The following is a 15,580-nucleotide window of genomic DNA, read 5'->3' as shown; positions in this document are numbered from 1 at the left end:
GGTAGCTCTCTTCATAGTAAAGCTTCGGTCATTGGATTGGGTATTTATGACAAAAAATAGGTAGGTAAGCAAGTAACTTATTATTTTACTATATTTTTTTTAGGCAACAACTACCTACGAGTAATTGGATCTAAAAATATTCTAGCCTTATGCATCCGAAACTAAATTCATCGATATTGTGCATTGGCATAAAACGATCTACTTACGCTTAAATAACTCAAAATTTAAAAAAACCCCGACAAAGACCTCTTTAAGAAAACTAGAAAAGAGCTGATAACTTTCAAACGGCTGAACCGATTTTCTTCGATTATAGCTAAGAACACTCTCGATCAAGCCACCTTTCATACAAAAAAAAAAAAAAAAATTAAAATCGGTTCATTCGTTTAGGAGCCACGATGACACAGACAGATACAGATACACACGTCAAACTTATAACACCCCTCTTCTCGGGTCGGGGGCTCGCATGAGCTAGCCCTTATCATATTTTGTGACCTATTTGTTTCTCAAGCGGGAAAAGGAAACTGAATCCCGAAAAGTGTGGATTGTGAAAATAAATAATAGAAAATAAGCAAAATAATACAATAGGCAAACAATTTGTACAAAAGAACAGAACATAATTATTTCATACAAGAATCAAGATCGATGAAGTACCAACACGTACCAACGCAAAATCCTTGAATGTAATTCCGCTTTTGGTTTTTTATATCTAAGCAAGTCCACTGACGTAGTATGTATTGAAATGACATAATACAGCTGTCTCAAAATTAATTTTAAGTATTTTAAGTAGTAGTAGTAATGAAATCAGCAACCAAGTAGAGCTTGTCTATTTTGATATGACGCGCCCCACCCTCGCAATTTAAACATTTAAGTCAACAAAATTATGAAATGGGGCGCGTCATTTCACAATAGACAAGCTCTACCTAAGTAGATAAAGTTCGCGACTTGTCGAGATGGCAATCGGGGTGGGGACGCCCCGCACACCCGCACAACCCCCGCGCTAACCCGGAGCGGGGGTGCTATCACGACCTGTCTCGTACTGTCGGTACTTACCTACCTAATGTTTGTGATTACTTAAGATCTACATACGTCAATAAAATTTCATTTTGTTATCTTTAAAAGGTACAATATACTTACAAATATAGCCACTGCATAATTTTCATATTAAAATTTGACCATAAGGTCTAAAGCATTCTAGGTCACACGTGTTTATTTGCAACTGTGTTGTATTCACAAATCACGGACACCCACTCTCTTGGGGCGATGTATACAGGTTTCATACTTTATTTTTAAACCAAAATAGTTCACTAGAAGGTTTTGAAAACTTCCAACCGTAGCTTAGGTTTTCTCTATATGAGAAAGACACTTATCTTTTTTGCAACGGGATTTGTACAAGGCGTATGAATTCGCGGGCATTAGCTAAGCTATAATAGTTATGTTAGTTAGTTATTATAGAGGTAGTTGAACCCAATAGTAGGTAGGTACTTATCGTAAAGTGGCTGCTTTCTTATTATACTCTCCTAAATTGGAAAAAGACGCTTGAAAGTTTAGTTTTGCTACTAGATGATGTCCACGACTTAATCCACGTAGATTTACGTTTTTTAAAATACCAAGGGAATTCTTCGATTTTCCAGGATAAAACGCAGCCTATTATGACCTATATCCGTATACAGAATGTAAGCTGTCTCCGTACCAATTAAAAGATGATGCTTGCAACTTCACGAGGAAATAGGCTTTTTAAAAAATCTCGTGGAAATTCTTTGATTTTCCGTGACAAAAATTGGCTCACCAATTAACGTCAAAATAGGTTAAACGGATAGGCTAAGAAAAGTAGCAAACAGATTAATGGATATATTCATTTTGGCGAGAAGAAGAGGCTATTAATTATTGTGATTATTTTATGAAAACAATGAATACAACAAAAATAACTTATTAATAATTTAATGTGATAAATTATAACGAGCATTCTAATAACAACTACAAATCAATAAATATTTTCAAAACAATTAATAAACTATTATTTTGGTAACACGGCTGAGGTATTTATTTACCCGACTAATTAATTATTATATTAAAATATTAAACAAATACATAGGTATATAGGTACATAAAGGTCATTAAAGTTAATAGGAAAACAATACTTATCGTACTTACATAATCTAGTTATTGAGGCCTCATTCGCACGAGAGCTTTTTTAACGTCCGTTAAAAAAGCGTTCAAATCAACGCTTTTCTAACACGCACTTTGTATGCTCAACGCAACGCCGGGTTTTAACGCTCGTGCGAATGAGGCCTTATACTTAAATAATAAAATGTAAGCGATGACAACCTTATTTGAATACACTGGACCATTCACTAATCAAGTTCACACAAAATCGTTATAGGGTTTTATTTGCTTTAAAGCATAATTAATGTCTGTTGGTATTCTACAGGATATACGTCGGAAAGTGTGCTAAGTGTGCCATTTGATTCAGTTTAGAACGCGGTTTTTTATTCACGATTTCGCAACATAGGTAACGCGGAATTGCGTTAGTTTTTTGAAAAGCATTCATAACAAAATCAGCAAGAACTACATTTTATGAAAATTGGTTGTCTGTAAAGTCGGTTTACTGACGATAGTTGAACGTGACAACAAAGGCCGATTGTGCTTCTTTGTCGCTCGTTCCGCGCTCTCGCTTGCACTTCAAGCCTTACATGGAACGCCTCAGAGCGAGGTAACGCCGCATGAGTCATGTTTTTTCGTGCGTGCAGCCGGCTCTATCGAATTATAAGACGTTGTCACGTCAAAAACTTGCTTTTGTCCACAACTATATCTGCGTTGATTTGGATTTTTAAAAATCCCGTGATAAAAATACTCTGATTTTCTAGGATAAAAAGAAAGAATGATATAGGCTACTTTATAAAGTCTACATATTATCCATCCAAAAAATTACGTTGAACCGTTGCTCTATTGCGGCATGATTGAAAAATACGGCCGAAATTAATCAACCTATTGGTAACCTGTCAATGAGTTACTTCGCAACGTTGTTATTTATCTACAAGTGTAAATTAAAAATTTATAACACCCCCGACGATCCAAAGTATCTGAGTTTTCCAAAACATCATTTTCAAATAAATAATTATGTATTTAGGCAACGTCCTACATGACAGCTTGACATTTGTCTATTGACATAATATTATGAACCTAACGGTTATCTAACCTTCTTTTCTACAAGAAAACTAGAAAAGAGCTGATAACTCTTAAACGGCTGAACCAATTCTTTTAGATTATAGCTAAGAACACTCTCGATCAAGCACCTTTCAAACAAAAAAAAGTAAATTAAAATCGGTTCATTCGTTTAGGCGCTACGATGCCACAGACACATACACAGATACACAGATACACAGACACACAGATACACACGTCAAACTTATAATTATTATTATAACACCCCTCTTTTTGGGTCGGGGGTTAAAAATATACTTTATAACAATTAACAACGTTGCTAGCTGTTGCTATGTAACTTATCGACAGATTACAGACTATTACAGATAGATTAATACTAATTTTTGTCGTTGGAATATTATAAGGTTAGGTATTAGGTAATGTATTTTTTTCAAAACATCAAAGCACAAAACGTCTCATTCGTAGTACGTACAATCTTTATCATAAATTTTTGTGCTAGAAGGCAACATTCGATCCATATTATCGCATACGAGTATATTGTAATCCACATCAGCTGATCCACTGTCTAACTCCGTGAATGAGAATTGATAATCACCAACTGTCGTCTCGAGGTGGTGGTGGGGGTCTGAAAATTAAAGGTACATATAACATAAATTAACTTACGGAATTTTGCGGTAGGACTACTTGAGTGTCAAATATATAAAATATGCGTACAAAAAGGTTTTTTTACATTTTAAATGCTGAGCCTAAGAATTTTATTGTACTAAGTATAAAGTAATTCATGCTAAGAACGAACGGCACGGTATAAAATAATAATATTTTTCTGTGTTAATTTGTTTTGAGAACCGAAGTTTTTCAAAAAATCCGCAAATTTCATTTTTAAGTTATTTCTATAACTTTCACTTCTAAGCTAACTTAAGTTATTTCTATAACTTACACTTCTAGGCTATGTAGGTATTGGATAGACTGTACTAAGTGGAAATATCAAGATGGAAACTGACCCTGGGGTGTTCCAGTTGGTGTCCTCGCAGGTTGCTGTTGCTGGTGTACCGGGTTCCTGTCTGTTTAAAATTAATTTCAAATCGATAAAAACCAATTAGACGTATGATGAAGATAAGTTTGTGAATAAGATAATAAAGATTATTATAAGCCAACAATTTGTACTTTTTAAGACATAGTCAATAAGTGACTTTTATAGAGTTAAGATGTACTTTTAATATTTTAGTCTTTGAATCAGACTACAAGGATAAGAATTAAATAAAAATGGGGAGTATAAGAAACATGCTAGGATAATAATAATTATGAATTGAACGAATTTACTTACCCTATGTTAGTCAGTGTTAAAGTATCCATGGTCCTCAATTTCTTGGCGTATGATCTCCAGAGTTTGACGCAAAGTGGAGTGAAGACAGTACACCAAATGAATCCCAAGAAAAACCCGCAAAACCACCACCCGTGCTGAAAAAAAAATATCGTGTAGAATGACGTAACGTAACGAGTACAATGATCAAATCAAAACTGGGGAGAAAAACAGAGTGGCATTGCTACATGAGTGCCGAATGAATGGGGCTTAAAAGGAATCTATAGGTGCTGGGGTCCCAAATATATCCCAAAGTAATGAAGTGGCGTCTCTTCACCGACCGCACCGGAAAACGCAAATGACGTGGGACCTCTCCACTCCTCTAGGTGTACCTACTAGTCGACTGATTCTAGTCCTAGAGTTACTAGAGATAAGCAGCACATAACTGTTCTGAGAAAATTTTTGCGAGAGATGGACTCAGTTCATTTAACTGACAGTTGACGTCTATCGGATGAAACGACGAAAAATATAGTAAGATTGATAAATTTAAAATTTAAAAAAAAAATGAGTTTTTTTTTCGAAAATCACGAATTTTACGTCGCAACTTTTAGTACCAATTATTTATTTATAGCCGAAATTGCCTAATAACTAAATTGTTCAATCGTTAACACAAAGGACGGATGGATAATAGCCGTTAGTCTTGCCGTTAGTATCGTAAAATAACAAAATGTTCATGGTTTTCATTAAATTTCATTGATGGTAAAATGTTTTCTCTTTACATTCTGATCAAATTCTATTAAAATTTAGAAAACAAAGAGGAAGAAGAAAATGTTTAATTCTAAGTATTCCTTATTTTATATTAGAAATTGAATCGTTTGTGTTTTTGTTCAGAATTTTGAAATCACAGTTAGTACAAAACCGATTAATTTTTATGATTTAATCAGGTAGGTATAATTTATTACAAAATACAATGTACAATATTTACCTATTACGTATGCAACTTTACGGTAATGTAATGTGAAGAGTAAATTATAGATCAAGCCAAGTTCGTATAAGAAAAATTTTCTTACAAGAACGGCGACAGACCAGCAGTTAAAAATTAACTATGTATTCGAAATTTTTAAACCTAGACATTTTCTTGTTGTATGAGATTTTCGTCTCTAGAAATAGTTGTATCATACATCTCTTTGGGTTAGTTTCTTCTTATGAAATGTGCTAGTTGTTTAAGATGCTCACCAGAGAAGAGACATATTTGATGCATACAAGTGTTCTAATGGCAGCGAACACTGCGAACAGCGGGCCACACCTGCCCGCGTGTTCACCAGCTTCCGTGAGGACATGGGTGCGCCAGCCAGCCGTGTGGGAGACCAGCCGGGATATGAAGGTTGATAGTTTCTGTCAAAAAAAAGTTTTTTTTTTTAAATCAGACACTTGAAATTTTGTTAACCTGCAAACCTGCAAAAATATCATCAACATCAGAGTGAACTAGAGCGAGAAAACTGTTGCTTGTGAGCCTGAATCGAAACTATGTCAAATATTAGGTTAAGGGTAATGGGACATCCATGGGAGAAATCAAAGATACCTAGTCGTTTCATAGCCTACTTAGCGTCAAATGTAGGTAACATTTGACGCCTGCCAGTGTAGATGAAACCTCGTCGTCACAAGTTTCCTTACTGTCGTTAACTGTGTCGCCATTGTCATAAAGTTTAACTTGTAGTGCATTTCATTATTTATGCCATTTTTATGCCCTGAACTCATTTCAATTTATTATGAAGCTGAATTTACTTTTGTGAAGCAAGTCTTCTGGCGTAGCATAATATACAACATCCAACCTCATGTTATGTGCATTTTAACCAATTAAATATCACTTGCTTTAACGGTAAAGGAAAACATCGTGAGGAAACCGGTCGGTATACTCTAAGTATAATATTCTCAAAAGGGTGTGAAGTCTGCCGATCCGCACTTGGGCAAGGTGGTAGACTATGATCAGCCCCTTCTCATTCTGCAGGAGACCCGTACGAAGTATAAGCTAGCAATGGGTTGGTTATGATCACGTGTTGGCTGGCACTAAGCGAACTCGGTGGACCAATGTGTACCGGAGGCTTAAATGTACTTTTAATTAAGCTTTTTGGCACTTTATTTGGTCACGTTCAAGCCACATAAACACAGAACACACACACAAAGCAATTAGGTTGGTACGTGAAAGCCATTATAATAATTAAGCTTTGCTCTGACTTTTAATTTTAGCGTCTATTCTTACATAGAAAAATTATGAGGTAAGTAATAAATATTATAAACAAAAAAAAACAGTAATAAGCAACAAGATAAGGTACTAGATGATGCCGCGACTTTATCCACGTGGATTGGTGGTTGTTTAAAAATTTCGGGGGAACTCTTTGATTTCCGAGATGAAAATTCAGGGTATAAGCTGTCTCTATTCCAAACTACTGAAAAATCGGTTCAATCGATTGTAATACCATGACAAAATCATTTTGCTTCGGAAAAACAACTTCGTGCGGAATCAGTGGTGTTTGAATCTTTTATCATCAACGGGCCTCCACTCAGAATGAGAAGGTTTAGGCTACAGTCCGCCATTCTAGCTAAGTGCAGATGGACAGAATTCACACATTGGTTTAGCGGATTATAGCAAATTAGGCTTTTGGTTCCTTGAATATCATAGACTTCCGCAAAATAACGCCTGCTTTTATACCACATTCAGGTTTCTTCACGATGTTTAAAGCAAGTAATGTTTAGGTACCTAAGCAAGTAACTCCGAAAAGTTGTATGTGCGTTGCCGGGATCTCGAACCCCGACCTCCAGAATAGGAGACGGACGTCTTAACCACTAGGCTATAACAGCTCTTTGTAATTGGAATGTCTTAACTCTATTTACCTTTTGGGCAATCACGTCTCCTTGGTTGTCGATGTAAAACTGCGCAGTGTGTATGTGGCTCAACGAAATGTTCAACTTCCTTCGAAAAGGCATCATCTGCAATTCGAGTTCTGTCAACTTGAAGACCAACTCTGTCCGCAACTGCTCCAGTGGCTTGATGTTCGATAAATGAATTCTTTGAGTTCTTGTTGCTAAAATTTTTTTTAATACATTGAGTAATACATGGATGGTAGAAATGCAAACATCATACATACACAAGGTGTCAAAATGGTGCCCCTGCGTAATCCTTGTATGATATAATAAATAAATGGTTTCTGTCTGTCTACATGTCTGTTCATTACCTATGCATTCGCGCATTGTTCATCTGATTGAGATAAAACTTTGTATAATTGGTGTTGGCACTTAAGGGTACTAGTAAAACACAATATGCCGGGCCTTAAACCTTCTTTTGGTTTGTCGCTAAGTTGGTAGTAGATATGTTAAAAAAAAACACTAAAAAGTCACACCGCTGTTTCTATAAGCCTGTATATTTGCATTTGCGCTGCACTAATTAAAGATTAACATATTTAGATGGGAATTATGTTTTCTTGACACATGATTAAAAAAAATATATGTATTATTTATTTTGATATGTTGGTTAGAGTAGGAAAGGTAAAGTTAGAAAATCACACTATCACACTTCATCACACTAATATTATAAATGCGAAAGTTTGTGTGTATGTGTGTGTGTGTGTGTGTGTGTGTATGTTTGTTACTCCTTCACGCAAAAACGACTGGATGGATTGGGCTGAAAATAATGGAGATAGATTATACCCTGGATTAGCACATAGGCTAATTGTTATCCCGGAAAATCAAAGAGTTCCTACGGGATTTTTAAAAACCTACATCCACGCAAATGAAGTCGCGGGCATCAGCTAGTTAGAAATAAACAAGGGAGCGCAAAGGAAGAGACGCGAAGTAAACTTATCTAGCAAGTTTACTTCCGAGAGACTCTTAGAAGCTTTCAGATTAAGTACGGAAACTCCTATCTATTAAAACTTTAATGTGTAGGGTGTCTGTTATTACAGCTATAATGAAGCTATATAAGTAGTTTAATAACATTTGAGTGTTTAAATATTAAAGTAAATATTAAAGAAACCAAGACACTAAAGTTTATAATTATTATGAGACTTTCTGAAAAAATCTTTTTATTACTCCTAATAAAACACGTTTTTAACCCCCGACCCAAAAAGAGGGGTGTTATAAGTTTGACGTGTGTATCTGTGTATCTGTGTGTCTGTGTATCTGTGTATCTGTGTATCTGTGTATCTGTGTATCTGTGTATCTGTGTATCTGTGTATCTGTGTATCTGTCTGTGGCATCGTAGCGCCTAAACGAATGAACCGATTTTAATTTACTTTTTTTTGTTTGAAAGGTGGCTTGATCGAGAGTGTTCTTAGCTATAATCCAAAAAAATTGGTTCAGCCGTTTAAAAGTTATCAGCTATTTTCTAGTTTTCTTGTAGAAAAGAAGGTTAGATAACCCTTAGGTTCATAATATTTAAGTGTCAATTGACAAATGTCAAGCTGTCAAGATGGACGTTGCCTAGATATACATAATTATTTATTTGAAAATGATTTGTCGGGGGTGTTGAAAATTTTTAATTTACACTTGTTAAAATCAGTTAAAAAATTAATTTAAGTAACTATGTATCTAAATTAACTTAAATCTCAAGTTCTACTTATCTATTATCAGGTCTAATTAAGAGCTTTAATTTCAAGTCTTTTGTTATTAAAATCGTATATCTCACACTGCAAAATATTTTTTAAAGTATTATCATGTAATTTACCTAAACTTTCTAACCTTCCCGCGGTATTCAAATCGCTTACTTGAACTGCAACGTTTTCCAGCTGGTCCACAAATGATGGCAAATCCTTACCCAAAACTGGACCATTATATTCCATCCTGCAAATAATAAATTATAATGAAATTAGCATCTTCAGTGTAAAAAGGGGATGGCCTCGAAACAACTAATGTGAATTTGACTGATATGTTTCAGGATTAAACAGACTTGAACGGTTTTTTCGCAATCACACCGAGAGTATCACCTCAATAAAAACTATACTTAGTAGAGAGTATTTCTAATATTAGTCATTTTGAAGATTACCTAGGCTAACAGAAAGAAAAGCGCACTAAAAGCCGATTCAAACCAAGCACGTACACGCGACACGCGCGAAGTGACACGCGTGAATCCGTAGACATAACTGCACGCATTACCTACGCGAACGTTCACGCCATGCAAGCGGTATGACCTGTCCCATACATTACAACGCAATGGTACGCGCTACGTCTACGCTTACGCGACGCAAACGCAGCCTGTGTGGCCGGCGCGGCGCTTTAATGACAGCTTTAGTTCGTAATGTAATTAGGTACATTATGTAAGTTTTCTGTTGCTAGCACGTAAGCTCTGTTCTACAAAAATTTATCGCTATTACAATTAAATTTAGCAACATCAATTGTTACCTATATGTCGTCAAATTAACATCAGAAATAAAAAGTATCCTATTGAGCAACTTGTTGAAGTTGTCTGAAATTGTCTTTAGAAATCCAACGTCAATAGACTTCGATAATTTTCTTAAGTCGTCCTGTAGTTCGTCCCATTCAAAGTAAGACGTCTCCTTGTTTACGTCTAAAACTTTATCCAGTTGGAATACGATGTATGCCGGCTGGTTTTTTTCACATTCTCTGCAAAAGCGTTTGGAATCAACAAAGATTGAAATTATAACTACGCAATAATATTTCAAATGGCTTCATGATTTCCATGAATTCGTAGAGACCTAAACAACAATAAACCTTAATTTCACTAATTAGTATTCTGTGCCTTAAATGTTAACAATGATAATACGTACTTATTTGCATGTCATTAACATGTGCTTATTTGGATATGTTTATTTTAAACAACTGAGTAAATTGATGGATTGATTACATTTGAGGAACTGGCGAACAAAAAACTGGCCGCCTCCGGACGTTTTTGGCCCATTGACCTGTGAGTTCTATAGTTTAGTAGTATAGAATCAAAGTTTTGTAATAATAGGTCGGTTAAATATGTGTTTTTTTCTATATCTACTAATGTTCTTGAAATTACGAAGGATAAGGATAATGTATCAAATTGTATTTACGCTAAAAGCTCTTTTATTTCGGGAAAGAATATTTTTTTCTGTTACCTACATAAATTTTTTACTTCAAAGGCTTGGTACTTGTTAAGCAGGTATATCACGTAAGTATATTTTTATTGGTTCTTTGTTAATATAATTTATCTTGTCATACATTTTCCTTTGTGTATTCGGTATTCGGTAAATCCAACCTGATTTCGTGAAAAGTGGAAGGATTATTAAGCCTACTATACTACTTACAAACAATAAAAAACTAAAAGTTATTATGGCGAACATCTGAAATTAAACTCTATGCTATAAACACTATTAGTCCCGTTAATTTTGAAATTCGAAGCTACATAAATTTACAAAAAGCCGAAAATTGGTGAAATCGTTCAAAATATGTTTTCCCTGTATGGAATTTTTTATTCAAGGTCAAAGGTCAAATAAATGAGTTTATTGCGATTTTCAGCAAAACGGTAGCTTTATCATAAAAGTACCTAAAACAAAAATTTTAGATCATAAAATTATCTATAAAAAATGTAAAATACTTTTTTTCCTACGACCCAGCCTTTTAGCTTGCGCCTGACAAAAGTAGCTTATTTTATTAATTTGCAATAAATATTAATTTAATAAGTTATTATTATTAAATTTAACATTTGAGATAAAATATAGCTCATGATATTTTTTTGGCCCCTACTAATAAAAAATTACACATTGGTTACACATGCCTTATTGACGCATTTGCCGCTATATTTTGACGTGTTTATAATAATGTGTATATTTTTTTCTATTATACTAATTATTAAATTATAGATATCTCAACTTTATATGCCTAATAGTAGGTAGGCACGACAAAATTCAGGATAATATCATACTTTATCAGAATTTCTTTACGTAAAAGCTTTTTGCTGTCGCTTTTAACTTATTAGGGGATTAGGTCCAACGTTATAATATTATATCCGGTTACTTTATATCTTTACACAAAAACGTTTTACCTTAAAACATTTTTGACAGGTACATCTATGGTAACATTGTATAGATCTTTGAATAAGACATCAAAAATTCCATCGTTATCAGATAAAAGAGGAGATGGACGATCCAAAAGCGTTGATAAAGTCTTATACTGTCCCTCCCATAAAATTTGACAAGCATACACCTGGAATAGAAATAAAAACTCGTTATAGAATATAACTAATTATATCAGTCAGTTGGTCAGTCAGTCAATCAGTCAGCTTTTTCTTTTATACATTTAAGAAGATTATGGGGGACTTTGTAGAGGCAAATGCGCCGTGCTTCATTCCCTATACCTACCCCCCCATAACCCATAACTCTTTAGATCGGCAGTGTCATTTAGAAAACTTTTTAAATTAGAAAAGTTTTATCCAAGGAAAGTTTATCATAAAATTGTTGGTAGTGAAACATCAGAGGAAAGACTGAAGTAGTCCGAAGAGTCAAACGTTATTAAACGAGAGCCTACGAAATAAGACAAGGCAAATAACGAAAACTAAGAGATTGCCAATAAAATAGTTGTTACATCAAGGAAATAAATCTTAAATCTATGCCTTCGTCGTGTCACAACAAACACATTCCTTCACAATAAAAGGAGGAAAGGAAGACTTCCATATCCTATAGTCCAATATATGAATATTTATCTGAAATATAATTTCTTCTTTTGTGATACGGAACCCTCGGTGCGTGAGTCTGACTCGCACTTAGCGGGTTTTTTTAGTAATATTTATGACATTGATGTTAGAATCTAGACAAAAAATGGGCATTTGCCTTTGTGGCTTAATTTTTTGTGTAATTTTAACGTCACTTGATAATAATTAATCAGTAAACATGTTTATGACTGAATTTGTCAATAGGTACTAGATCCGGGCTTAAATTTTCCTATGTGCTTATTATTTGTAATTAAAAATGCTTCTAGATTTTAGATCTATGTGCGCATTTTTGTTGATTTTCATTTAGGTAAGTCTTAGGTCTTACTATTAATACTCGACCGCGGAAATAAGTTAGTACATATTTCGCTCTCTCTCTCACGTACCTAATCTTATATGTATAAATAATAGAGGCAAAAAGCATTGATCATTAACCATTCTGAGGCACCAACCAATTACAAACATGTTTTCAAAAAAACCGGCCAAGTGCGAGTCAGACTCGCGCTCCGAGGTTTTCGTGCCTACTCGGGTATTTTTTCCGACATTTTGCACGATATATCAAAACTATTGTGCATAAAAATAAATAAAAATCTGTTTTAGAATATACAGGTAAAGTCCTTTCATATGATATCCCACTTGTTATATTAAAATGTGTTTCAATTTTCAAAGTAAGATATACTTTGAAAATTGAAACACATTTTAATTTTTTTGAATACTTTTTGTACATTTTGTAACCACTAATTCACGGTTTTCGGATTTATTCCTTTGCTTGTGCTATCTGCCAAATTTCATGATTGTAGGCCAACGGGAAGTACCTTTTAGGTTTTCTTCACAGACACAACGGACGGACGGACAAACAGACAGACAGACAGACAACAAAGTGATTCTATGAGAGTTCCGTTTTGCCTTTTGAGGTACGGAACCCTAACTATTCAAAATTTAATTAGAAAACATAGTTTCGTTTGTCATTGGTTGGTGACTCAAAATAATAGGGCCTACTAAGATTTTACCGTCTATAAAAGAGAGAACGCTATCAGCTATACTAACTTCTTTCCGTGGATATGGTATAGTAACAAATTATTATTCTTATACCAGTGCATGGTTTTTCAATGTATGACTGTAATGTTTAGAAGCCATGTAGATATAATTTGAAAGGCTAGAACAAACATACCTCAGCATGTCCAGAGATAAGGAAGGTAGCAGAAATTATACTCCAAAGAATGATAGATACAATACACAAACAAAATGAGGATCTGAAAAAAAAAAATAGATACATGTAACAAAACTTCTGCGGTGTTCCCAATAAGCTTTTTTAAGAGTGATTAAGGGTTTTCCATCCTTTTACAACAAATGCAGGAAGTGCGTTAGAGTTGCTGGAAATTTTTAAAGATGAAAACATAACTTAAAAAGACTGGTATTAAAAAAAATGTAATCTTTAGTATTAAATTAATTAGTAATTTTTTTTTAATACGATGACGTCATCCATTGTTCTCGAGACTCCAATCAACGGAATAGGAAATGATTTACATAACTACTATTTAAACATTAAACATGGTATTTAAATAGATGTAGATAAATATTCTTAAATGTATGACCGATATGATTATTGAGTAGTTACAATATATAGGTTATATGTAATACTTACACTTGTAATGTTCTTTTTGCGTGAATTTTCGCATTTCCACAACCACAAAACATTGCCAGGAGAATCAGCAACATGACGAAACTAATGATAACGTTGCATGCTGTTAAAAAAACTGGACTTAAATCAGCAAATAATGGATAAATTCCGAACTCCATAGGCATTAATATTATAAATGCGAGGATGGGCCTGTCTGTTATAGTTTTGCCTTTCATAATTTATGAATAAACACAAAAATAGCTTTGTTTACTTTGCTTTTGACCGTCTCGGAAGCCCTTAACACAATATGCAACTTCACGGCAAGTTACAATACAGTTAGACAGAAGAGCGCAGTTATCTACGCAGCATCGTACCGGAACGCTAAATCGTTGAGTAACATACCAGAGTGCTTTATCTATCTATGTCTTTGCTAGTTTAGAAACTATGTATTAAGTCCCAAATTGACCCAGGAGCTGGCAACAAACCCACTTTCTCTCACACAAACCAATATCACCACAAAATCTGACAACTTACTTGCTTACCAGCTTGACTTTTTCTCCTGGACATACAAAGGTTTCTTATGGGATGTAAAAAAATTCGAAATCGTGGGCAAAAACCAAGTGTATATTATTGAAAGTAAACTGAACATTTGAAAAGGGAAACCGCTGAGATTCTTGCTGGTTCTTCTCTGTAGGAATGGCATTCCGTACCAGGTGGTAAATACATTTGATGATTCGAAAGCACTTGTAAAAGTTTATTTGAATAAAAAAATCTTTCTATTTCTTACCTAGCATTATAGACCAACGCCACATCTCATACTTATTTAATCTATCCAACCCTGTGTCCATATGTCGTGCAAGACTATGTAGTCCCGCTGTCAAATGTCTTACTATATCGTTTAGAACTTTAGCAGAGTTATGAACGATTTGTCTACGATTTTCTATATCGCGGAGAATATCTGCCAACAGAAATTTGTATATCATTTTCGATATACAAATATCGAAAATGTTGATATGTTGATGATTGAGGTGGTTTGCACTAGATTTTTCACCATTTCCCTTACCCGCTCTTATTCTTTCTGTTTGCGATGATATAGCTATTGGCAAAGTGCGAAATTCTTTTCTGGCTGTAGATATGGCCTGTGTTAAGTTTGTAACTCCTAAGTTGTTTAGTTCTAAAAGTTGTTCCTCTTGAAGTATCTAAAATTGTAATTATAACGTTAAATCCAAATTAGATTCTTAACATTCATACACGCCCTCAGATTTGCTGTTTATCATAAAACTACAAATGTATAATATTGCGGAAGCTATGCAGATTACAAATGAAAATTAGATTAGATATTGTTCAGATACGTAAATTAGATGAGAATGTTCTACCGCTTCCTTACACTCTTTGATCTATAAAGGCCAATGTTATTTTATACTACCAAATTGTTTACTTGATTTACATAATTAAAAAATGAAGGCAGTTACTCACTGAATCAAATTTCATCATAATATGTAGCGTGTTTGTCCTAAGCGTATCACAAAGAGGAATGTCTTTCTCGACACAGTGTTGTCTGAGACTATCTAATTGTTGAGCTAAGTCACTGATCTTTTCTGAAGCTGCAGCTGCGAGAAGACTAGCTTTAGTGCAGGATTCTCTTAAAGATGATACCTTATTAGATAGATCTTCGCTCTCTGAAATAGGAAAATCTTCCAGTGCATAGGTATGGATAGGGTATTTTTTTAAATAGAAGATTTAGGTAGTCCTTTCATACGAGACTTTCATGACAATGATTATATTATCAGGTCTCAATGTCAATCTTATTGTA

At 34.4% G+C, this 15,580-nt stretch overlaps 1 protein-coding gene across 2 annotated transcripts in view; it reads right to left on the bottom strand.

The window, feature by feature from the left end:
• Nucleotides 1-3,454: 3,454 nt before the first annotated feature.
• The window catches only part of LOC123869994, a 34,288-nt gene continuing 22,162 nt past the window's right edge, over nt 3,455-15,580 (bottom strand). Inside the window, exons 6-18 of one of the 2 annotated variants that reach the window (XM_045913139.1) lie at nt 15,244-15,446; nt 14,831-14,966; nt 14,555-14,725; nt 13,792-13,891; nt 13,318-13,399; nt 11,484-11,644; nt 9,857-10,078; nt 9,183-9,298; nt 7,355-7,545; nt 5,699-5,857; nt 4,487-4,620; nt 4,164-4,219; nt 3,455-3,787 (exon numbers count right to left, since the gene is read on the bottom strand). In XM_045913139.1, the coding sequence (XP_045769095.1) occupies nt 3,618-3,787; nt 4,164-4,219; nt 4,487-4,620; nt 5,699-5,857; nt 7,355-7,545; nt 9,183-9,298; nt 9,857-10,078; nt 11,484-11,644; nt 13,318-13,399; nt 13,792-13,891; nt 14,555-14,725; nt 14,831-14,966; nt 15,244-15,446 (1,901 nt within the window). In that variant the 3' untranslated portion in view covers nt 3,455-3,617. Of the gene's footprint in view, nt 3,788-4,163; nt 4,224-4,486; nt 4,621-5,698; nt 5,858-7,354; nt 7,546-9,182; nt 9,299-9,856; nt 10,079-11,483; nt 11,645-13,317; nt 13,400-13,791; nt 13,892-14,554; nt 14,726-14,830; nt 14,967-15,243; nt 15,447-15,580 lie in introns of both variants that reach the window. The other variant, XM_045913140.1, reaches the window with a different exon arrangement.

The sequence above is a fragment of the Maniola jurtina genome, chromosome 12, assembly GCF_905333055.1.
Source record: "Maniola jurtina chromosome 12, ilManJurt1.1, whole genome shotgun sequence".
In the NCBI taxonomy this organism is placed as follows: domain Eukaryota; kingdom Metazoa; phylum Arthropoda; class Insecta; order Lepidoptera; family Nymphalidae; genus Maniola; species Maniola jurtina.
Note: the sequence above shows the minus strand (reverse complement) of the source record. Positions and strands in the feature narration are given on the sequence as shown.